At 32.9% G+C, this 26,246-nt stretch overlaps 2 protein-coding genes across 8 annotated transcripts in view; both read left to right on the forward strand.

Moving 5' to 3' along the window:
* LOC110380505 (nephrin) overlaps positions 1 to 8,072 on the forward strand; it is a 227,075-nt gene extending 219,003 nt beyond the window's left edge. For 6 of the 7 annotated variants that reach the window (XM_049840964.2, XM_049840963.2, XM_064036452.1 and 3 more), the window contains exons 16-17: positions 3,932 to 4,071; positions 6,615 to 8,072. In XM_049840964.2, coding sequence (XP_049696921.2) covers positions 3,932 to 4,071; positions 6,615 to 6,719 — 245 coding nt within the window. In that variant the 3' untranslated portion in view covers positions 6,720 to 8,072. The remainder of the gene's footprint in view (positions 1 to 3,931; positions 4,072 to 6,614) is intronic. The other variant, XM_049840965.2, reaches the window with a different exon arrangement.
* Positions 8,073 to 16,791: 8,719 nt separating this feature from the next.
* Positions 16,792 to 20,341, forward strand: LOC135117401 (uncharacterized). Its single transcript, XM_064036623.1, has 3 exons — positions 16,792 to 16,870; positions 17,161 to 17,294; positions 20,105 to 20,341. The coding sequence occupies exons 1-3, from the start codon at positions 16,792 to 16,794 to the stop codon at positions 20,339 to 20,341; spliced, it is 450 nt and encodes a 149-aa protein (XP_063892693.1).
* The last annotated feature ends 5,905 nt before the right edge of the window (positions 20,342 to 26,246 follow it).

Raw genomic sequence — 26,246 nt, forward strand, 5'->3', positions numbered from 1 at the left:
AGTTTCGTTACTATCCGCATTCCACTCCTAACTTCACTTATTAGCCGAACAAACTATCCGTTTTTCATTTCCCAGCTAAGAGTATTAGCGGAGTTCCAAGCATAACATGTTTTTATTTTTATTTATTTTTAAAAAAACGTTACTTCGACAGAGTTGGATTTTGTTGAAGAGTGCCTTTACGATTTGTGTGCGATTTTTTTTTAGTTTTTGTTGCTAAGCTTCTGTACAATTATGTTTTCGTAGTTTTTAAATTTGAATTCACGTACGTTATTCTTTCAAATACGTTATGAATGTGAAAATATATTTAAGCTTGTTTTTGTCATGCTAGAGTGTACTGCAAAGCGAAAGTGTTTTGTTTTTTTATTATAGTACAGGATGGAGTTTACTTAAATTTTTTCCTACTAAATAAGACTAGAACGGCGTAAAGACCTATACAAAACGATCATATTTTCACAAAACTTCAAGTTGCATAAAGAAGTCGTTGCGCTGTAAAAATCTATCATAAAAGATATAAAGATAATACTGCAAGCATCAAAATAATTTATACACACGCCTATCTGCATTGTACATTAAAATTAATAGTTTTAAGAACTAAAAGACACGCTAGTCATGTATTGCCATTAGAACTCAGAGCAAAATTTGCAGAATGTGCAAAATTTCATACTTACCAATCGAAGACCGGGAAGTGGGTCAAATTGAGATTCCAAGGTTTCTTACATACATCGTTAGTTACAAGTGAAGCTAATAATATTAAAAACAAAGGAGTTAAAAAACGAAACTACCAAAAGTACCTATTTACAAAAACAGCATCTATTTTTGCCAGAAAACCTGCTATTTCGTTACAACAAATGTGTCCACAGTGCAAATTCGTTGTTACAAGATAATTTAATGACACTATCTTCCCGCCAATGCATCTCGCAAAATGTATTATGCAAGTATGTCCTGACAAATCTGGAGAATAGCGATTTCATTTTCTTTTGTCGTTTATTTTTGGTTTGCTCTATCTTATCTTATGTTCATAGATGTTCTGGTTTGGTTCAATTTGTTGCTGAAAGGGTTTTTCAGTACGTCAGTAATTTGGTTTGTCAAAATTTGACTTGAAAATGTTTAAACAGGAGTTTTTGGTATAGCACCTTATCGCCCAAAAAAATTGTTTTCTATGTTACCATTTTAAGTGTCCTTTATTACGCATGTAGGTGATACAGCAATAAAAATAATGATCTTTTTAATACCAAAATTGACACGAGACCTAACCTACATTAATCCAATTATAATTAAAACTGACTACATAACCGAACAAGCGATTCAACTCGACCATGACCACGTTCTGTCGTGTAAATAATTGTTAATTACCACAATACTTAATACGCTTAATACTTTAATGTGACACTAACCGTATTAACGGATGACATCCATTTTAATATTACTGTATTCATTCTTTCATTTAACATACAATTTTCAAGAGGAAATATCATTTTTTGTAATGACTGACAGTTGTTAACTCTTTGCACCAAAATTGCACTTTAAAACAGTCAGACCGCGTGCAGTAACATGGAGTACAAAAATTCATCTAAATTGAGAACCTCCTCCTTCTTGGGAAGTCGGTTGAAAATATGGTCATATCACATATATTGGTCAGGCTCTGTACCTGGAATTTTCTTTCATTATATTTACCAATATGTCAGTTCTCAGAATAGTTATTAATTATTCTTATTTATAAAACATATAACTCTGAAAATAATTTTACTAGATATGGGATATTTTATTTTTAACTTGTAACTACCTATATTAAAATTTTGCATGATCAAATGCAGGTTAAATTGAAATTGAAACTCAATGTTGTACCTATATTCTGTTAAATATTGGAACTCATAAAGTATGATTTCACTGGAAAAGTACATAAAACTTATTTTAATAAAACAGTAGGTACTTTAAATCTAGAAAATATCTTAAAACTTGTAATAACAATTTATGTAACATTTGCAGATATAATTTTAGTCCGTCATCCTCAAGTTCTTCTCATATTATCTCTGTATATCTACTGGTATTTCCGAAACAAACTAAAGCTAAAACAATACACATTACTGTACGTCAGTTTGAGTTCATAACTTGTCACTCGTTCCCCGTATTGTCACCGCAATCGCTCTGCGGTTTATTTATCTTGCAAATTGTTCTAAACAAATACGGAATTTGTACTAAAATATATCGATGGTAATCGATTTGTTTTGTTCTCGATTTTGAATATCGTTGTACGTTTGATGATGTATTGTTACCTGATTTCAAAGTTATGAGGGTTTCTTTGTATTTTGATAGTAAAGTTAGTCGGTGCAAATTCAGAACCTAGAACCGTGAATTACCTGAACTCTCGTTGCTGTCTTCAGAAGCAAAAACTCTTAAGACTCAGTGAAAGTTTTGATAGAAAAATTCACCCAAATTATTTTTTTACTGTAGAAACACCAAACAGGCAGAACTTTACTTTACTTTCATATTTACAGATAAAATTACTAAGGAAAATACCAAAAACCATTATGTTCATATCACCTCCTGTGTACGTTGCGTATATCCGGCCACATTATCCCGCGGCTTTGGAATTACACATAACTTGAATAAAACCTCAAAATCAACCGCATGTAAATTTCGAAAAATAATCGTAGGTAAGCTTTTAACCGTATCATCATCATTTATGACCAATGATTAAGATAATTTCAATGATAACGTTCCGGTCGGAATTGAATTCAAATTGCACGTAACCATAATTTAAGGTTTAATCTGATGTGTTTTATTGATAGTGGCACACACGTAAATGTATTACTAAGTTATTTTACGTGTTCAAATTTAATTGTGGATGACCTAATTTGGTAGTGACATAATATCACGCTTGTTTTTCCCGTGGGGTTAACAGTGTGGTCACGCCTTTAATTTTAGAAGTTATGTTTTCGGGGCGAGCCTAGTGGCGTCGAGTAGGCACAAATTAAGCTATATGTTATATTGTTTGTCTGTGTGTTTATTTAAGGAGTTTTTTTTATAATTTAACAAAAATACTAGAAGTTATTAATGCCAAAGACATTTTTGGCTACGGCAAACTGGTATGACAATTAATGAAAATTAGTTAAGGTAAATGTATGAGAGGGGTGACATTTTTTAATTTATTTCCATTCACAAAGGTTTACATACTTTTAATTCTGTATAATTCTTAATCGTTAAGGAAAACCCCCTTTTGCCTATACTGTTAATCTTGTAACAGTCTATATATAATTTTTAATATTTATTACATACATTCTGTATTCAATAAGTACCTATACTAAAGTCCGACCAATACAAATTTCCACGTATGCATGAATAGTCATGAAGGTATTTACTGATATATTTTCTAGGAAAATCAGGCACAAAATAGTTTTTAAAATTGAAAACTTTTAAAATTAAAATCAGACACAAAATAGTGTGTAAAATCGTAGAAATCAAAATATCACTCACAATAAACCAAAACATTTTTATTAAACATTTTATTTTATGAATTACTTCGTAACTTCAATTTCATGTCAATTGAATTTGATGATGATGATGAAATATCCACCCAATTTTAGGAAATCAATAACACCTATGGGTGTGAAATAACATTTTAACTTTTATTATGGCCACAGTTAACAATTATTCCTAAGTAAGGTTCCAATGTACCTTTTGATACAGCAACAATTTTTATAGGTATTATTTTTTAGAAATATTTACCCACTTCAACGTGATAAATCAGTCTTCAGAATTCTTTAATTTATCCCCACTTGTTGTACAGTCAACTTCAGGTCAGTGGTAACAGTTTTATAGGAAAATCGTACTTATTACTATTGAGTTAAGGTGCATGACAGTTACCACTGATGTGCAGTCTACCGTACTAATACCACGAAAGCATGTAACTAACAGCATATTTCTTACACAGGAGTGACAGAAGGCCCACCGGACCCACCGCTGTACTCCGCCATAGCCCAACCAAAGAACTCAAACAGCGCTCACAGTTTGCAACGCACACAAACGCCAGTGACGCCCATATCGTCGCACGCGCACTATACTGATATGCAGGTTTGCGTACTAACTGTTTTGGACTTTATGTTGCATGGCTTAAGGTTCATTTTTAAAATCATTTTTGGGGTTCTTAGTAGGTTTTTTTGTGTTCGAAATTCAAACGTGTTTATGGCTTGGAGAATTCGTTAGTGGCACTACAATAGTAGTGCACACTCCGAAGTGTGAGGGACATAGGCAGCGAGGGTGATTTCGCGTATGTGTGGGATAGGGTCATCTGACAGGACCATCAGTGGTATTGCCAAACTATATTTAAAACGAATGTGGATTTAAAAATTTGACAAACTATAAATAATGAAAATTATTGAATTTGGATGAAATAATAGCATTAGAACTTCTAAAATGTAATAAACGATCTATTTCTAATTTTTATCATCTCCTAGTATGTGATTAATCATTTTGTGACGATCCCTAAATACGAATCAGTCTTTATTTGAAAAGTTGTGTAATAAAAGTGTACAAACTATTGTCAGTATTGGAATATTTGGCATAGTTAGCGGTTGGACTGTTTTATGCCGAAACCGATTCTGTAGCTTTATTTTATTTTTGTTTATTTCAAAACATAGCAATATTTTAGGAGTTTATTTTATATCTAGTATTTTATTGTATGTAGGTTAATTCCTAACACAGGCTGATTCCTACATTTTTGATGAAATATTTACTTATTTAAAATTATTTTTAGTCGACTCTTTTTAGATTAAAATTATGTGGAATGACATAATTTTTAGGGTTCCGTACCTCAAAAGGAAAAAACGGAACCCTTATAGGATCACTTTGTTGTCCGTCTGTCTGTCTGTCTGTCTGTCTGTCTGTCTGTCTGTCAAGACCCTTTATCTCAAGAACGCGTGGACGTATCAAGCTGAAATTCACATGAGGTACTCAGGTCTATTGTCCCTTTAAGCTGTGAAAATATCAAACTTCTAAGCCAAGCCAATCAAAAGATACAGCCGATTATGTCGATATTTTCAACAAATTTTCGACACTCGCAAAGGAATCAAAACCTACAGGATACTTCCCGTAAACTCAGAGTCTTGAAATTTGGCATGAAGCATTGTCATATAATGCAAATATAGGAAAAATTACGAAAATCTCATTTTTTTAGTTATATAATGTAAAAAAAATATTTTAATAAAATGAAACTTACTACTTTATTTCTCACGAACGAATAAAGGTATCAAATTGAAATTTATACCAAATACCTAGGTCTATTGTCCCTTTAGGCAGTGAAAAAATCAAACATCTAAGTTAACGCGATCAAAAGATACAGCAGTTATACCGACACCTTAGACGAATTTCCGTCACACGCTAGGGAATCAAAACCTACAAGGTACTTCCCGTGAACTCAGAATCTTGAAATTCGGCAAGAAGCAACGTTATATAGTACAGATAAAGGAAAAATTGCGAAAATGATAAATTTGAAGTTACATAAAATATTATCAAATCAAATCAAATATTTTCCTCATTTCAATGGGGAATTTAAACGACCAAGTTTGACGGATTTGAGAAATCATTTTAGTAAAAGAGTATACTCGCCGTTTATTTCCATTGTCATCAGGTCAGGATCTGATGATGGAAATCCTGAGAAATCGAGGGCAACTATCAGAAATTGTAGGCATGCATAGGGTTAAAACTTGATTCTCAGATGTATGTCTGGTGATACTATCAAACAGTGAAGGTTTAGAGCTTTCTTGATGATGGAGACGTGAGAAAGTCGAGAGAACTCCTCAACGGTATGATTTAGTAACGTCGTGTTTGGGCTTATATTATTCGTATTGACGAGAACTTTTCACAAAAGTTAAAAATAAAAACTTTTTACAAAAAAAAAAACAACTTCTAAAAACAACAAGAAAACTGTTTATATGCATCGGTCTAGATCTCGGTGGTAAAATAAATATAGATGCATCCTCTAGACACCGACTTCGAGACCGATGCACCTAACATCTTTTTAATTTCTTTCTTGCTTTTGTTTTCTTGTTGCTTTTTTATATGTTTGAAGTTGGATTTGTTTGTAAAATGCTACAAAATAAAATAAAGCCGACTTTATAAAACAAAGAAAGGGACAGAATTACACTTTTGTCAAGGCTCTAGAAACATAAAGCCAGCAGCCCCGAATCCTACTCTCTAGCAGTTGTAGTTTCGAAAAAAACCTGAAACGGGCTCGTTAGGTGATTAATCCCTCAAAAATAAAAGATCCCATTAGTACTGAATTCTCATCACCTAAAATAAAATAAGCTCCAACACAAGGTTACGTTATAAATTGTAAAGGAGTTCCCATAACTATATCTGATCTTTGCTATCGAGCCCACAATGGCAGTCAAAACCTATTATGTGGAAAGTTGCGGTTGGCGCGAGACTCGTTTTTTATCTATACAGGATTTGTACGGAACCCTCGGTGCGCGAGTCCGACTCGCACTTGGCCGGTTTATTAATCTAAAAAAATCGGCCCACTATGTAGACACAATAGTTAAACGATCGGTGTGTATCACATGTGACTCACAAGACAGGGAAGTTATTAATGCTTATCCAACATTATTCTTTCGCAGAATGATACCGGTCGAAGTATGATCAACGGGGCAATGAGATCACATCGAGAAATAGTCACCACGAGGACGCCATTGCTCGCAGCCCATCAAGAAAGCTGTGTATGAATCTTACCCATATTATTTTATACCATTCTACTTTAAAAAAGTGAAAAATAAATAATTCGTTACCGACTTTTAAAAATGTTCATTGTTAAAAAGAAAATTTCATTTTTTTATTAATGTTTTTATCGCGAACAGTAATGAGTTCTAGCAGTTATAAAATTAAGGCAATGACTGATGAACAATTATTAAGTAAAAATTATTAGAAAATTGAAATAACTTGTTCTAATTATAATGTTAGTTAGATACTCTTTAAGAGAAATGACGGAAGGCTCTAAGCTATTCTAGTATAAATTTTAGAAAATTAAGGGAGAACTGTAAATATAAAAATAACTATTGAAATTGTGTTTCAAGATTCACATACGGAATTTCATTTCGCAATGCACTAATAGACGATTTAAATGTAATTATTACAGTTAAATGTAAAAAGTTATCGTCGTAAGTGTCAACCGAATAATTCATTAAATGTAAAACCTACATTAACTAAACCAGTCCAGTTTAATTTATTGATAACAAAAGGATATTATTTATTTATTTTGTTGTAAATTGAGTAAATTGTTTGTCAATTAATATAATATTTTATAATTATAATTAATCGTATATGACATAAATGTATATGTTGATTATAGCAATACATATTTTACTGCAGTTTGACGGTGTGGGATAAAGTCCGATACGTAACTTCTTCAACATATTCCCGACTGATATTAAGTTTTTGTTATATACTGATTTAAATTTTTGGCTAACAACTGAAATCTATTGTCGATTTTGTCATACAAGGTGTAAAATTATTGTTTCTAATGACATTAAATATATTTGTATGCAATAAAAAAACTTGGTATCAGTAAAAGCCAAAATAAGGCTGTATATGAACTTTACTGATCAGTTTTACAAGCATCCATTTAAATGAAGTAAAATGAGTAATTATCACGCGTTAAAGTGAAAAATAGTGACCATAATTACTTGGTGCATTGTGCAGCACATCATATCGAAATCGCATGTGTATATTTATATTCATAGTTTTGTAAATAGGTGTAAAAATATAAATAGGTATAGTATATAAGTTTAATTCGGAATGGAAATCATGAAAATAAAATCTTGTCAATAATTTTACACCTTGTATATTTTTGTGGAATATTACATATCAGAATTATATCAAATTATAATTTATTTTACGGACTGGTTGTACATAAATTATGTAAAAAACCCAACAATAAAAATTTGCTCATTCTAAGGAATATAATGAATTTAATGTAACAGCACGAAATATGTATGTTAAGTTGTCGAATATCTAAAACAAATCAGTGTGGGAAGAGCAGTTTTTTAATACATGTGACTCAATAAAATGACGAAAATTTATATTGTGTTTTTAATTATTTATTAATAAATCAATCAAACATAAACACATAAAAGTGGTTTACCACTATGATTGCATGTATACACCACATTAAAATGTACACCAAATTGACCAAGATTTACATACATTTTATAAATTCCGCCCTCATTACAGGTAATTGATTAATGCGTATTTCGTATGGGACTCGGCTCTGTGATCAGACCGCTTCACACAATGCCATCTGGTGTTTAATTGACTGAAATAATTGTAAACATGACTGACTTTGTGAAACAACTGAACGGTTTCGACGTAACTGTGAAGTGATTGGAACAGCGCCATCTAGTTTGAGTGTGAATAATTTATACATCGTATAAGTTACAACACGGTATACTTTTATCATATAGCTAATCATTAATATAAGAATAAAATAACGCGTGAACAAAAGGACAATATTGGTTTTTTCGTGCCAATGTTTATTCACACACCGAGGATAACTAAGTACACGGATTTTGTTAGAATGTTTCTAGTACATACTGTATCCTAAAAATGAATAAAGTGGTAATACAACAAAAAATCTGCCGTTACAAACATTTTTTCCTACAACGTAAAAGTAGGACAAAAGAAGGTATTGTATAAGCACAACTTGCAAAAAAGCTCCGATAACAATATTCTAAAATTATAATCTAAAGAAACTCATCAATAAAATAGAGTATTATACGCGTAAAGAAAGGTCTATCTAAGGCTTTGTGTCCGTGATGCAGGTCTGTGGCACAAAACGGTTGTCCCGCATCAGCCGAGCCGATATAACCATTTGTTACGCATTCAATGCGCGCCGTGCCTAGCTATTTATCTTGCAACCATTGACTGGGCGAGTCGTCGATCAATTCTAAGCGTTTCTATCGTCGATTAATCAAACGTTAAAACGGTGTTTAATCTTAGTGTCAGGATGGGATGGGTTTTGTTATAATCGTGAATAGGATATTTTTGCACTATCTTAAATAGGACTTTGGAGGACTGAAGAAAAGTGAAAAATAGAAGTGAATAGAAGATGCTAAGAACAAAGAATGACTGCCTACGTTACAACATTTACATTACATTATCCTTCAAAGTTTACATTTTCGACTGTAAGTATATCACCATCTACATGTAACTACTGCTGCAGGTAAATCCAAAAAGTAATAAATAATATAAAAAGTTTATAAATGATAAAAAAGCTTTACCTACTAAGCAATATTTTTAAAAATATTTTAGACCATTCACGCATATACATTTTTTTTCTGACCGTAACCGGTAACACGCATACCTTTTTTTATCGACGTAAAATCATCAAATGACCCCTCCCGCTGTGGGTTAGCAGCGGTGAGGGAGTGTCAGACTCTTACTGACTAAAATCGTCGTGTTCCGTCATAGGCCTTTAATGTACCAGGGCCGCGAACACGCATACCTCAGTTACCGTAATCGCGTTGTCAGTCGTAGCAATCGTAGCGAATTTACTACGGCGTAGCATCGTAGCAACTCGCTACAGACGTAGCCCTATGTGCATGTACAAATTTGAATATTGAAATTGAAATGATGTCATGACTAAATAACATGCTGAAATTCATGACTATGTCAGTGATTTGGTCAGTCAATACATGTTAAGTTGATGTAAGCTTTGTTACAGGCATTTCAGTAATGTTGCGGTTTAATGTGGTCATGTCAAAGCAATATAATTAAAATCTCTGGGTTCGAATAACTTGAACATTATTTTTGGTATCAAAAATTCTAGTCTGTCCTAAAAATTTCACTGTTTTTTGACAATCTTGATCTTAAATTATAAGTCTTAAGCCGCACTGCCTCCAAATTCAATTTGGACCTCTTATAGGTGAAAAGTCTATTAATTTTATTATGTTAATCTTTAAATTAAAATAAATCACACAAAGGTAACACAGGTATAGTTAATTCTACAGTCGATCGTCAATGTTTACAATTTAATTAATGTAAAAAAATATATGATGCTCCAAAATTAAATACGATTAATTAATTAATTTGGTAAAATATTTTAAGTGGAGTTGTTTCAAAAAGAAAAAAATGACAATTTGGATCCAAAAAATATTTTGTTTACTTTTAATGAGTTGAAGAGCTTTTCTCGAGAACTCGAGTATGGTGCAAACTGTGTTTATTATAATTATGAAACCGAATGCAGCGTAATTTCAGCGACTCAATTTGGGAAACGCTTATTTGTATGCAAATACAGTTAATTATGAACGAAACATTTTATTATTAAAAGGGGAAAACAATTGTGTTTTCTGAAGAATTTTTGGGTATTTGGGAACAATTTTTCGTGTGTTCAAATTAAATTGTTTGGCTCTAAAGGATTTCAGGGAAATGTTTTATAAATAACTCATATATAGTTGAAATTAATATTGATATATTAAAATATACACATAAACATGTAAGAGAAAATTAAGAATTAAAGCACAAAAAGAGAAAAGGATGCAAAATATATATTTTTTATGTACATATATTTGCCTGATCGTCCCAAGAGAATTGAGTACGTAGACTGATATGAATTCCTATACAGATAAAAATCTGACCAAACTATCATACGTTTGAAAACTCAAACAAGCTTAGAATTTCCGACTGCCCTACAAGGCTTATAACATCAGGCAGGTAAGACAGGTAGACAGACTTTCAGGAAACCAAGCTTTTGACAGCTATTGTATAAATTTGATAACCTACATAGAATCTAGGCTGAATGCTTCACATATTTTGTGAGAAATCTCGACAGAAAGCGTTATGATCAAGATATGAAATAGTGTAAAATTTGTACGAGGCTTGTCCTTCAGGGAAAAGGATCGAGAAATTAAACTAATTAAATCAATAAATTATAAAATTACATCCATGTTTAGGCGAAAAGTCATTATGCTTGGTAAAAGTATGCGAGTTAAAATTATGCCAAAATAAATTATAGTAAAAGGTGATTAAGCCAAAATATTAATAAAAGTATACCAAAATATACAACAAAAGAAATTATCCGCAAAGAAAGGACACCCATCAAACATAATCACTTAGCACAAAATCAGCAGAACACCACAGCCAAATATTTTCCCAACAATACCAGACAATAGCAACGAGATAGAAGGCGTAATATCACGGAGTAACAAAGATGAGCGGAGAAGCCATAATGCAGGTAGGTCCGTCGCCTTCTTCTACATCAAATTAGTACAGTGGGCATGACTAAAACGATCAGTTACGATTGAACTAGCAAGGCGCTCAAGTGCTTTGAGACATCTGTCAACGGTTTTTTATATTAAAAGAGACTTTTTGATATTAAAAAAGTGAAGGGTGGGCGTTTTGGGGGCTGTCTTTTGTAAATTTCTGACGTTCGAAAAGTGCTGTTTTGCAGTCTAATTTGAATAAATGACATTTGATTTGATTTGAAAAAAAAATGATCTGGTCTAAAGGGCGAAGACAGTGTCGTTCATTGTCCCCCGCACACTCGCATTTCGGCGTGCTATTTTCTAAGGAGATTTTCCGTTATGGCACCTCCGATATTTATTTTGTTTTCCACGTAATATTGTGGATAGCAATAAAGGCCCAGTCGAACTTCGTCTCAGAATTACCCGTGGTACTTGCGATATTGCGAGTTCACAACTATCGTAACAGCTGTACCAGCTACATATTACTTTGGATACAAATATTTATTCGCCAGCTTTGAATAGATAGGCCGAGAACAAGGCAGTAATACGGGTTTATGATTTACGTAATTATCCGGCTGAGTGGTATTTTAGTGGTAGTTCAATTTTAGTTGTTTAGTAATAAAGTCTTTTTTAATTAACCGATTTTCTCAAATCAAGTGAAACCCAAAATTGTTTATTAAAACTTGGCTAATTAGATTAGCACTTTTCACTTCAAAACTGCACCTACAAACGCCCCCTTTCACCACTTTATATAATTACGACTGAAAAGAAGAAGCGGTGAAGAACAAACTTCCCAGCAGCACAGCTATCTATTACAATTTAATTATTAGTATAATTGAACATGTTCACAATACTTTACAGTTTAGATGCTAATAAAGGCAGAAAACTACCTTTTATCTGAGTGCAGATAGTTTCCGCAGGTGAAACTGCAGTAAACTATTAGTACGTATATAACATAGTGTAACAGGAGCATAATGCTACTCAGAACAAACGTACAAACAAACATTCAGAGTACCGCGAAATACTTGTCTGGTTTGTGTCGTCCAATTTCCCGTTTGATCATAGCATCAATATGCTGTGACATTCGATCGCATGCAATACATCGGAATATGAATATTTCAACAATGTTGCCTTGTAGATTTACCTTCAACTATTTTTGAGAGAATAAAGCTGATTCACGTGCCAAAATTGTCGCTACTACATATCTAATTTGTAATGGGTAAAAACTCATCCTACATAGATTATTTTTTTAACTGTTGTTTATCAAGGCAATTTGTTAAGGACCTCGGGAAGTATGTAGTTACCAGTAGTTGTAATAATTTGTAGTAAGATTGTATAGTAGGAACACATTCACATTTTAAGAGTATTATTAAAGTGCTACAGTTATAATTTTAGTTACGGAATTAACTAATCAATAAACTTGTAAAACAATATACCGATGACTTCTTTTAAATAAGTCGTACTCGATCTGTCTAGCAGTGTGGACGCATTTGCATAGGAATTCAAAAAATATAACAAAATGAAATTCGATCACAATGTGTCGCTCAAACAATTCATGTGGCTCAAAATAATATGTTTTCAGTTCTGTAATTGGAGTTCTTCAGTCTACGTTTCTGTCTTCGCAAAGTTGTATTGTATTAGCAATTATTTATTTATTCTGATTTATGGCTCAACGTTAATGTTTCATTTAGGTAAATATTCAGCTTCAGCAAGTATTAATTATGTTACAGCCAATATAGAGCTGAATGTAAACACCATATTCTCGTTAATACATGGCGAAGAATATGTTCGTAGATTTGTGAAAATGTTGGAAAAAGATTTTCCTGGATTACAAAAGTCCTACAAACATTATGTAACGATTTATCTGTCCTTGATAATGTTCATAGAAATTTCAATATTCTTTATAATTGATATTGGAGAAGGAAACATTTTACAACCTTGCATGTTTTTCAATAAACATGTAGCGTGTTACTTTTGCCGTATATCTGTAATTTACATCACGGAAGGATATTGCAATACTGTATCTATATTAAAGAAACAACTGACTACACAACTAGATACGAAGAACGTTACTGAAGCCCAAAAAACGGTTTTCATTAAAGAGTTCACTCGTTCATTTATGAAGTTGACAGAGCATTTAGATTCGGCTATGAAAATTATTAGACCATTGGTAAGTGATACAATAATACCAGTATCTTTATTACAAAGCTAAAATAAGGTAGCCAAAAGTAGTTAGAATATCAAGATAATCATCTTGATATTATAATAATATCAAGCTTATATCCCCTTTAATATATTAAAAAGTTGAACCCATAACAATGTTTTGAATATGTTAATTATAATCTCTTCTACATAAATATATGCGTAACAATATTCGAGAATAATGTTTATCATTTTATAATTCACAATTTTTTTTTGTTGTTTCAGACAATATTTAGATTCATTATCGACTTTTGCAAAATTCTCAATATAATCTACCACGTTTGTTTCTTTGATCTTGTAAGTACCCATGTACCTTTTTTTATAGTCATAATTTATTTCCTAACATGTTTAAAGTTATCTAGATTAGAATTAATAGCTCAATGTGAGCCCACGTGTCGGTCACATGACTTTTGACTTTGTCTTCGATTTCGACTTCTATTATGACTTCGCCATCGGCTTCGACACACACTACACACTTCTTCTTCTTCTTCCTCCTGTACCCAATTTTATTTGGGGTCGGTGCAATATGTTTTCCGCTTCCATTTTTCCCTGACACTCACTCCCTTCCTATTCATGTCAACTTTCAGGCAATCCATCCATCTTTCCTTGGGTCTTCCTCTTCCTCTGCATCCATCTATGTACATTCATACTTAGCAAACTTTATTTGTGACAGTTTGATTTCTATGTATATCTTTTATGTACTACTAGGTACACAATAGATTGTTGACTTTCAAATAAAAATTCATTTCCAGACTAGGTTCGTACTATCATGGTGTTTCGAAGTTATCATCGAAATGCTCGCTTTATGTTGCCCAATGCTTATATTAGAATGGGCAGCAAATGATTTAGATGAGATCAAGAAGATTATTGCAAAGCAACTATTAACCTATGAAGGTAAAAGTAATACATATTTTTAGTTAATATCAGCTATCGTTTATATTTTTGACAGCAGATCGCATCGATACGTATTTTTAAGAGTTGCACTATTTAACTATAACGAAAACAAACAGTACCAAAGTGTATTTGCTATTAAGTAATTTCGGTGATTTGACAACTGAAATGGTTTGGTTATCTTTATAATTAAATTGTACAGCTCAAAGTAATTTAATAATTAATGATGAATGAAGAGAATCAGAAATATTTATACTTTTTACTTTTTTTTTTAACTTTTTAAGTGACCTTTCGTGCTTCCCTTTTTTCAACAGATTATAACATGAGATCTACTATATACGAATCCTTGGAATTTATCGACAATTATACAATGGGACTGAATGTATGGAACCAATACCCAATGAATAAGGACATGGTTTTGGCGTTCATTGGCTTGATCACTTCATATGTGATCGCTCTGCTACAATTCTCATATTGATCACAACGACGGAAAAGAAAACTGATTAAATATTGTAGACTAACAATTTGTCATATAAATATTTTAATATTCTGAAAAAAAAACATATAATATGTACATAAGTATGCAATATATGTGTACGTTTTTTTCTTATTTTTCGCTTCTCGTGTATATTTTGTTTTGCTGAATAAAAGGTTTTAAAATCCGTCTGTCAAAGAATTATAATGTCAAATGTTCTATTTTACGACATGTTCTTTGTAAGATTCTATAATAGAAACGTATTCAAGTTAATTGAGCGCACGAGTAGTTATAATTTTAGTTACGGAATTACCTAATCAATAAGCTTGTGAAATAATATACCGATGATTTTAAAAAATAGTCGTACTCGATCTGTCTATCAGTGTGGACGCATTTGAAAAATAAAATAAATAATACATAATGAAATTCGATCACAATGTGTCACTAAAACAATTCATGTGGCTCAAAATAATATTTTTTCAGTTCTGTAATTGGAGTTCTTCAGTCTACGTTTCTGTCTTCGCAAAGTTGTATTGTATTAGCAATTATTTATTTATCTTCATTTATGGCTCAATGATAATATCACATTTTAATCGATATTCAGCTTCAATACGCCTGAACTATGTTACATCCATTGTAGAACTGAATGTAGACACCTTGTTCTCATTAATACATGGTGAAGAATATGTTCGTAGATTTGCGAAGATGTTAGAAAAAGATTTTCCTGGATTACAAAAGTCCTATAAATATTATGTGACGATTTATCTGTCTTTGATTGGATTAGTCGGATTTTTTATATTCTTTACAATGGACATCAGAGGACGAGATAATATCTTAAGACCTTGCTTGTTCTTTAATAGATCTGTGGCGTGTTACTTTTGTCGTATATCCGTAATTTATGTCATTGAAGGATATCGTAATACCGTATCTATATTAAGAAAACATCTGAATACGCAATTAAATATGAATAACATTACCGATGCCCAGAAAACGGTCTTCATTAAAGAGTTTACTCATTCATTTATTAAGTTGACAGAGCATTTTGATTCGGCCATGAAAATTATAAGACCATTGGTAAGTGACACAAAAGTACCTGAATCTAACCTTATAATGCTAAAATTACATTGTGTTAATATTTTTATAGGAATCTTCGTCTACACTCATGTACCTTCATCTTTGTTTCAGACAATATTTCGATTTGTTATCGACTTTTGCAAAATTCTTAATATAATCTACTACATCAGTTTCTTTGATATTGTAAGTACCAATGTATATTCATCATCTTTTTCTAACATTTTTAAAGTTAACTAAATTGGAACTAAAGCACAATGTGAGCCCACATGACTTTGACTTCGTCTCTGTCTTAAATTTCGACTTGATACACCACACACTTCTTATCAAGCGGTCGACAACCGCGTTCGCATTCATTCGAGACAGCTTGATTTCTGTGTATATCTATTATGTACTACTAGGTTTACAGGTAGTCGTGGTGGCCTAGTGGGCAAAAAACCAACCTCTCAAGTATGAGGGCGCGGGTTCGATTCCAGGTCAGGCAAGTACCAATGCAACTTTTCTAAGTTTGTATGTACTTTATAAGTATATCTTAGAAACCAATGACTGTGTTTCGGATGGCACGTTAAACTGTAGGTCCCGGCTGTCATTGAACATCCTTGGCAGTCGTTACGGGTAGTCAGAAGCCAGTAAGTCTGACACCAGTCTAACCAAGGGGTATTGGGTTGCCCGGGTATGTGGGTTGAGGAGGTCAGGCAGGGCAGTCGCTTCTTGTAAAGTGGATGTTACTGTTACTCAGCTACATCCAGTTAGACTGGAAGCCGACCCCAACATATGTAGTTGGGAAAAAGGCTCGGAGGATGATGACTACTAGGTATACAACAGATGGTTCACTTTTAAATAAAAATTCAATTTCAGAGTAGGTTCGTTATATCATGGACTTTCGAAGTTATTATCGAAATGTTATCTCTATGTTGCCCAATGCTTATATTAGAATGGGCAGCAAATGATTTAGATGAGATCAAGAAGATTATTGCAAAGGAACTATTAACCTATGAAGGTAAAAGTAATACATATTTTTAGTTAATATTAGCCAACAAGGTAATAATGTTGTTCTATGAATAGTGTTTTCGCCCATTGGCCAAATTGGTGATTTGACAGCTGAAAATGGGTCGGTTATCGTTAGGTATAGTTAAATCGTGCAAATCACCGTAAATAATAAAGATGATAAATGATTAGTTAATATACGTAGAATCAAAAATATTAATATTGTGCATTTAATATTACTAAAAAAGTTATTTGAACTTTGAACACCTTTATAAATTTATGTCTCCTCTTTTTTATTCACAGATTATTACTTGAGATCTGCTATCTACGAATCTATGGAATTTGTCGACGGTTATACAACGGGACTGAATGTATGGAACCAGTACCCAATGAACAAGGACATGGTTTTAGCGTTCATTGGCTTGATCACTTCATATGTGATCGCTCTGCTACAATTCTCATATTGATCACAACAACGGAAAAGAAAACTGATTAGGTAGACTAGTAAGTTTTCATATAAATTAATCATTTAATATTGTGAAACCTAAGCCACAAAAAAATGTTTTTACGCACTTTTTTCTTATCTTTCGTATTATGTATGTATATTGTGTTTTGCCGAATAAAACTTTTCAAAATCCATCTGTTTATCTGTTTATTTTAAATAACCAGTTATTGTAGTTAAAATTTTTCTTATTATGTTAATGACAGGCTCTATTTAAACAGTGTAGGAAATTAATTATAACATAAAACATAGGCATTTTTGTTTAACATAGGCCATGCGTCATAGATAAATAAGTTAAAAGAACATATTTGTTGTTTGATTTTGACTCTTAATTCTGTTTTCTTGTGAACAGTTGTTATGTTTTTGATATATGAACTGTCTTTGTTTCCCATCAAATGGTAGAAGTTTTATAAAAACTATGGAAAGGTTACAGGGACGTGCAATAGCCTAAGACAATGAAGACGAAGTCTGGGACAAATTCTAGTATTGTAAATGTGAGATACTTTGTATGGATGAGCTGGCGATGTTTAAACGAACGAACGAACAAAAACAATTGAATAACTTAGATTAACGTAGATTCTAAAATAGCAGATGCGAAAATAGTGCCCTCGCAGCGTGAGTAAATTCGCATAGAAAAGCTATGTAGTTTAACTGGTTATCTTACTTGTCGTGATATAGAAAGATATTTTTTTTGTCACTTTTTTGCAGTTAAGGGTAGTATTAATATTTAATAACGGTACCAAAAATACTTTCAATTTCTCAAAGTATACAACCATAAAATTACTGGACTATGTTTAACTCAAAATAATCGTAAAAGCCATTTTATTTAAAGAATAATCAATATACCATAGCGCGAACAGGTAACACTGTCCACATTTCTTCCTTAGAGTTGCTTTCTGTTTCGCTACTGACGTGGTACACTCTAAAGAATACATAAAAAAAAAACAAAATGAAATTAAATCACCAAGTGTCCCTGAAAGTTCTTATGTGGCTAAAAATAATATTTTGTCAGTATTGTAAATTAAGTACATCATTTTACACTTGTGTCTTTGCAAAATTGTTCTGTATTGGTCATTGCGTATTAATTTTTGTTGCGACCACTAGAGCATTTTCATTCTTGCCTTATGCATTCTCTTTTTATGCAAGCCACTTTATTTCGATCTTAGAATTGACTGCTAACACCCTATTCTCTTTAGTGGAAGGAGAAAAATACACCGTTGACTTTTTCAAAAAACTGTACAACGATTTTCCTTTTCCTCAAAAATCTCATAAATACTATGTTATGTTATGTCCGTGTTTCGGATGGCACGATAAACTGTAGGTCCCGGCTGCCATTTAAACATCTTTGGTAGTCGTTACGGGTAGTCAGAAGCCAGAAAGTCTGACAACCAGTCTTACCAAGGGGTATCGCGTTGCCCAGGTAACTGGGTTGAGGAGGTCAGATAAGCAGTCGCTCCTTGTAAAACCCTGGTACTCAGCTGCATCCGGTTAGACTGGAAGCCGACCCCAACATAGTTGGGAAAAGGCTAGGCAGATGATGGCAGATGATGACTATGTTACGTTTTGTCTAACTTTGATGACATTAACTTTACAAGTTATTAATGATATAATATTCGGTTCGCAAACAGATATTCTAACGTGTTTTGTTTATAACAATAAACAGTGGTCATGTTTCTTTAGTCGCCTATCTGTAATTTACATAACGGAAGGGTATCGAAATATATTAGGTATTATGCGAAAAGAAATAAACAAAGTATTAGGTTCCAATAATTTGAGGGACAATCAAAAAATTGCTTTTATTAAAGAATTTACAGATTCATTTATGAAATTGTCCGAATATCTTGATTCGGCTCTTAAGATTATAAAACCAATGGTGAGTACAAAATAATTATATATTTTTTACATAAATTTTTTTACATAATTTAATTTTACACAAAAATCCGATAGCCATAAAATCAAAATCCCTTTAAAAGCATGAAAGTGTTGTGTTTACTGCTGAAAAAGCAAGTTACTACTTTCACGATTTTTCTTTCAGATGATTTTCTGGTTTATATTGGACTTCTTGAAAGTTCTCAATGCCATTCATCATTGCACTCACTTCGAAGTCGCAAGTATCTTTTTACAAATTAATGTTAAAATAGTTTATGAAAAATTTTATATGAATACAATCAGTTTATAATAAAATTGCGACATTCACCGTTTCAGAATATATTTTTGCCAACATGGGCCGCAGAAATCATCAGCCACATAATATATTTGTGTGCCCCACTATTGATATTAGAATGGGCTGCAAATGATTTGGATGAGATCAAAATAACTTTAGCAGGAGAATTGCTAACTTATGAAGGTATTTTTGATTCTTATATAAAAAAGATTTTTTCACTTAGTAGCATTAAAAAGCTGAAAAGTATGTTTATATGTTGGAACGCGCTAATCATAGAAAGTAATGGACCGATTTGATAAGCGATTTTATCCACATACTGTGGGAATTAATTCACGGATAAATAGCTTAAAGCCTCGATAAACGATTTATTTAGTATCGTTTTTAAACGGTTTTATTTTCAAAATCAGACTATAAGTTTAGCTGTCATTGAGGCAGTCGGTACGGGTAGTCAGAAGCCAACCTAAGTAAATCTGATAACCAGTCTTACTAATGGATATTGGGTTGCCTGGTTAACTTGGCTGAGGAGGTTAGATAGGCATTCGCTCCTTGTAAACCACTGATTCTCAGCTGTATCCCGTTAGACTGGAAGCCGACCCCAACACAGTTGGGTGATGATGATGATTCATGATACATACTTATTGTATTTATTTTCAGATTATAACTTGAAAACAGCCGTAGAAGGAGCATTGGAATATATCGACGTACAAACAATGGAACTGAATTTATGGAATCAGTTCCCATTGAATATAAACTTAGTTTTAGGGTTCATGAGCATGATCACTTGTTACATGATTGCTCTCCTACAATTCGCTTATTAACATCACAAAAACAAAAAAGAGATCTGCATTCCTACTTATTGTACTTAAAAATTTTGCGTGTAGCCTTGATTCACTTTATTCGTGTGGTTTTTAACATGGAGTTTCACGATATCTTAATACCTGAAAATAATTTAAAAAGATAGACTAAAAAAGTGTTCTCTAATGTAAAAACACACAGTATTGTCTACAAAAATATTTATGCAGTAACTTGTGTTTAGCTAAATTGTGTTTAAAAAGTGTTAAGTGTGGTCTATAAATACGTTCCCGTCATTTTTTTTTAATATAGTTATTACCATAATATAAACCTTTTCTGAGCATATTATTTGTTTGGACCACAACTTAACGCATTCAACTCCCGCTTGCAACCTTACAATCATTCGTTTATATTGTCAATGTTATTTATTTCTGTAATCCATTTTCCAAAGTCTATTTATTTACATTTAAATAGATTGACGCTCATTAACTTTACGGATCATTTAGTATATAAATGGCAATTAGAGATTGTTTGTGGTTTGATTAATTGTTATAATTATTTTGTTCACTGCGTTTAACGAATGATAAAAATAGCTCGGTGTGACATTTATTGTGCAATAAACTTATTTGTGTCTATATGAGAGTGTTTTATTTTATTTAGAAGAAGGTATTTTCGTGACATCAATGGGGTGCGGTAAAAATACATGATGCATTTCAATAAGTTTTATTTTCGTACAATCATATCATACAATGCTTGTCTACTTATACCGATAAAATAAACGTCAACATCATTTTAATTTATGTTTGAATCTCGTTCTAGAATAGAACAATTCAAAAATATTTTCGACGACAAAAAAGGTGTAACTGGCCGCATTATTTCTACACCCCAGGCCATACCGCCATTTGTTATTTTCACACATCTCAGTGCTTCGATCTCGCTTCATTCTCTTTGCCCACTGCTGCGAATGAAAGACAGGTCACTGGGCCCGTTATAAATCATCTAGATTAAGTTCTCAATGTGCCCATGTATGTGAAGAGGCCTTTATGGGGACTGGATTGATAATATATCGGTCTGTTAGCGGTTTCCTGAAGTTTTATATACGTACGTATTTTGAAGGTTAAAAATAGTATAAGCAGTTCATGAATTTGATCACGTTTTTATCTACTGAAATAACACATATGTATACTAAGATTGACTAGGATTATGGATAAGAGAAATTGATGGTACCTACAACGAAGTATATGTAGGTAGACAGTGAAGCGATGAATCGGTAAATATTTAATTAAAATCATATCTCTAATGTTGCTAAGGTATTTTTCTAGTTCTCACACTTTTATGATTTTATGATGAGTCAATAATCATAACTATTGAATATCATAACACAGTAATATTTTGCACTCTGTTAAACAGCCTTTAACTGCCTCCATGTCTAACTTCAGCTTAATCGGTTCAACCAATTTATCTTGGAGACAAACATACATACTTTCGCATACACAATTTTGTTGCTCATCATTAAGATTTATATCTAAAACTCTATGAAGATAATTGGCTTATGTCCAAAGATATCTTACTCAAACTTCTCAAGTAGCGTGTACCAATTTCACACGGAGTTTGTCCAATGGCTGAGGCCGTAATTATGTTCGCAAACACCAAGTTGGATGGCCTATTGCTTAGCAACTTGCAACTTTGTTGACGATATCATCTACTTGCGTGCTGGTCGTATATCTTTGCTATAATCCTGCTTGACAATTTAATTTGAGCTTGTGCAGAATTTAAGGGTTTTTTTAGGTTCGTTTTGACAATAATGGAAGTCTTACCAAAGGGGTTGCCCAGATAACCGGGTTGTGGAGGTCAGATAAGCAGTCGCATCCATGTAAAGGACTGGTACTCTACTGCATCGGGTTAGACTGGAAGCCGACTTCAACATAGTTGGAAAATGTGACACGGACTATGACATAAAATCCATCCTGGTTATTTTTTTCGTATCCCATTCAACAAACCCTTTCATTTAATACTCATATAATGGGATTACATTTCAAATAGCCTATCCGCCATCTTGGGGAGGCTGCCATATTGGATTTATTATGACGTTTCTTACTTAGAGTCCTATGTCCCCTAGATAGGGCAGAGCACATCCACATTGCTCCGCCATCGCCAAGCCATCGCGTTCGGCTGGTCATGTATTGTCATCAGAACTTAGAGTGTGTGCAAAATTTCAATAAGAAGACCGGAAAGTGGGTCATATTAAAATTCTAAGATTTTCGTACACATATAGTTACAAGTGAAGCTTATACATAATGTATATAAGCATGTTAATATTATATATAAACACAAGGTATTTGGTTCGTGGATGACTGCAGACCAAGGCACGTCTGTAGCGGCCTTAGTCTGGAGCCGTCCGAGGTATATTCTACACGGTACAGCGAGGCCGTGTTTCGCGCATGCGCGGGTCTTCACGCACACAGACATAGAGTATGTATTAATAATCGTATCGTCGCAATGTGAGATCGAGTTTATAATATATTTTATTGGTAGTGCAGTGTTAAATGGTTATTTTGTTCAACAATTAAGGTTTTGTTCTTGTAGTGAATAAATTTTGATTGTAACGACAATCCAGACACTTTTTCTATGAACAGTTGTTAATTTTATTGAACAACTATACGTAGGTAGTTTTTATTTGGTAATAATCACACTATTCACCGCCATCTTGATTAAGGAGTCTGCCATAAAGACACAAAGCGATATCTTATTTTACACCATGTGTACACTCAATAAATTTCACTTAACAAATTTTTAAAATTTCAATTTTCCAATCATAATTATATTACACAACAATAAAACAAATAAATATTTCATTAAAACGACACACTCAATTTCCAAAATATATTTAACACAAGGTATTGTCGTTTTAATATTGCATTAAAACGACACACTCAATTTTATTGTATGTATTTAACACAAGGTATTTATCATAGGCGATTCCAAACCAAGGCACGTCCGTAGCGGCCTTAGTCTGGAGCCGTCTGAGGCATATTCTGCACGGTACAGCGAGGCTGAGTTTCGCGCATGCGCGGGCCTTCACGCACACAGACGTAGAGTATTAATAATCGTATCGTCGCAACGTGGTATCGAGTTAGCATGCGTTTTATTGATAGTGCTGTGATGGTTTCTTTTGTAAGGAAATTGAGGTAATTAGTATTATTAAGTGTTAAACACAGTAACTATAATATTGTGGCTTATCGTTTTTAGATTCAGAATGTTATTCTATACTTACTTACTATACTTTCGTCAATAAATAAATGAAATGATTGACTTGATAGGAAAGATACCCCTTGGTAAGGCTGATTTATCAGTGTTTCTTGCTTCTTTCTGACTAGTGACGAGTGCCAAAGATGTTTTAACTTAATTATACCTATGTTAAAAACTTTTAAAAACAATACTAAAAACAGCTGTCAGAGTAAAGATTTTATTTAGCTTTGTGGTCAAAACACTAGCGAGTTAATGGGGTTAATGGCTGAGGTAAACACTTGAGTGCACTCTAGCAGGGAGGCTATTCTCACATAAAATATTACCCTTTTAGGATTACACGTCTTGCTGCGGTGGACTGATGTTTTAAACGCTAATGAATCTTGGATTTATTTTTCACTTGTTTTTAAAGGAGTTTTAGCTAATGTTACTTGAAAATTTGAAAAAAACTTTATCAAATTTTTCGTGAAATCATCATTTGTTTTCACAAACAAATCAATAGGTAACTAATTCAAACGTTTATTCGTCTATACGAAAGCTGATATTACAGTTATGCACAATTTTCTCATCGAGAATAACAATTCAACGATTGCCTCTAAACTAGATGAGATTTCTAAAAAAAGACTGAACGCTCGCAGATTAAACTTAAATATTGAATAAGTTAAGTACCAGAGATCCTATCATCCAGTTTTCCAATATCAGATCTTGGGCGTCTAAGAAATGATATTATTCAATCTCAGAAGAAAAAGTTTCAAATGGAACTTATCAAAAGCGATGGAGCCTCATTTCTATTAAAATAAATTTGATTCTGGAAAAATAATATAGGTATGAAAAAATATTCTTTGTAGTTTTTCGAAAATGATTTGCATGAATAAATTAAATTTTGGAAATTCTGTTATGAGAAATCAAAAGCCAGTCTTGACCATATTAAAGAATGGCTGACAACATAGAAAGCCATATTAATGAAAAATTTTGTTCTAAACGTAATGATCTGAAACAGTAAATAAGATTATTTTCGTTAGTGCAGTCAGCATTAAGGATCCTAATTCTACCAATAAAGCATAAGTACCTATAGTCTGTCTGACCACGCAATCTATTCTGCGTGTGCAAATATGATTTAGTATGTTTTGTACAATTTGTAAATAGCAGTAACGTAACTTTTTTCTAACCTGTGAAGAAGTACAAAACAGCATCTAAAAAACTGACCATAACAAACCACGCAAGTCTCAACATCAATCCCCCACACAAAATAGTTACAGTAATTTTACACCGTGCCACAATAGGGAGACATTACGTAAACGCACGCGTTCCCGTTTCATTTATCAATGCCCAGATTGAATAATCGTACCGGTCACCTGCCAATTATCCCAACCAGTTCGGACGCAATTTATTGTAAAAGCCCACGGCACATCTATTATTATACGCCTCTTTTTCCAATATGAAGAATTTTACGCTTCAATGAACGCCCGGGCGCGTTTAATTTCAATGTCGAATTTTTTCGGAGAAAATATATTGAAAGGCAAGTGATGGAAGACTTGCGAAAGAGTAATCGTGTAAATAAAGGTAGGTCAGTTGGGCTGTGTTGTGGATTTTTGATTGTTTGTTTTGTTTTTTTGTGTGTGTTTTCGTTTTTATTGTAAGTACTGCGAGGTATACAAGCAATGGATATGTCGCGATGAACTCATAAACTGCACCGATTTAGGTAACTTTTCGAATAGCTGCCTAAGTAAGAACATCTACATGTTCTCAAAATATTTACATTAATTGAAAACAAAATAAACTTATATATATATACAACTTAAAACTAATACAGGGCATCAAAAAATTGCTCCTCATCGCTGTCACTGGGTAATGTACCCAAAAGACTGGCAGCATTGCCACGTTGGATGGCAATGCTCAACCTCTGTGCGAAATAAAAGCCAGCCTTTGGGTCCCTAAGTAAGTATATTGTCTTACAAAATATTTCTGTCACATATACCTAAACCACACTTGTGTTAGGCAATATAGTGATATGGGTGCAATATTATGTATAAGTATATACGAGTAAAGTATACGAGCATTGAATACCCTAAAAAAATCATGGAAGACATTTTCCTAACAAGGGACTGGTTAGGATATCCTCCTTATATTATTAGTTTCCCCTCATATTTAGGGAGAGGCTAAAATTGAATCTCATAGTTAGCCTGTATCGATTACAAACTCCAGCAGTTTAGAGGAAACTCCAAACTGTAACGTAACACTAGCCTAGTTTTCCTCCCACTTTGTGTAATATGCATGTGTATTATAAATGCTTTTGGTTTATATTTTGTTTCTCTACTTCTTAAAAAATAACTGTTTGTACCTAATATTATAAAACTGAAGAGTTTGTTTCTATCCTTGGTCGTGCTAATATTAAAAACTACCGGTCCGGTTAAAAATGTCGATAGTCTATTTATTGAGGAAGGCTATAGGATTAGGATACGTTTTATCCGGGTGTTACTTAGAGGTGTATCGTTTCTTTCCCCGTAGGTAATTTTAAATTCAATTTGTTCAACCGTTAATTGGATAGCCACGATCAAATTCGCACAATATTTCCGATATCTTCTACGTCAGGAATCAAAAACCCTAATGTAGGAAACGTTTAAAACCCATAACCAGAACAAAACCAGTTTTCAAACAAGAAGCCAAGTCGACAGAAGATAATCC

Source organism: Helicoverpa armigera, chromosome 10 (genome assembly GCF_030705265.1).
Source record: "Helicoverpa armigera isolate CAAS_96S chromosome 10, ASM3070526v1, whole genome shotgun sequence".
Taxonomy (NCBI): Eukaryota; Metazoa; Arthropoda; class Insecta; order Lepidoptera; family Noctuidae; genus Helicoverpa; species Helicoverpa armigera.

What these genes read in the sequence shown, in the direction of transcription:
- LOC135117401 (XM_064036623.1), top strand. Translation starts at nt 16,792, where the DNA reads ATGCTTATATTAGAATGGGCAGCAAATGATTTAGATGAGATCAAGAAG. An exon ending in GGAACTATTAACCTATGAAG is followed by an intron (nt 16,871 to 17,160) that starts GTAAAAGTAATA and finishes TTTTATTCACAG; the next exon opens with ATTATTACTTGAGATCTGCT. An exon ending in TTGGCTTGATCACTTCATAT is followed by an intron (nt 17,295 to 20,104) that starts GTGATCGCTCTG and finishes GTATCCCGTTAG; the next exon opens with ACTGGAAGCCGACCCCAACA.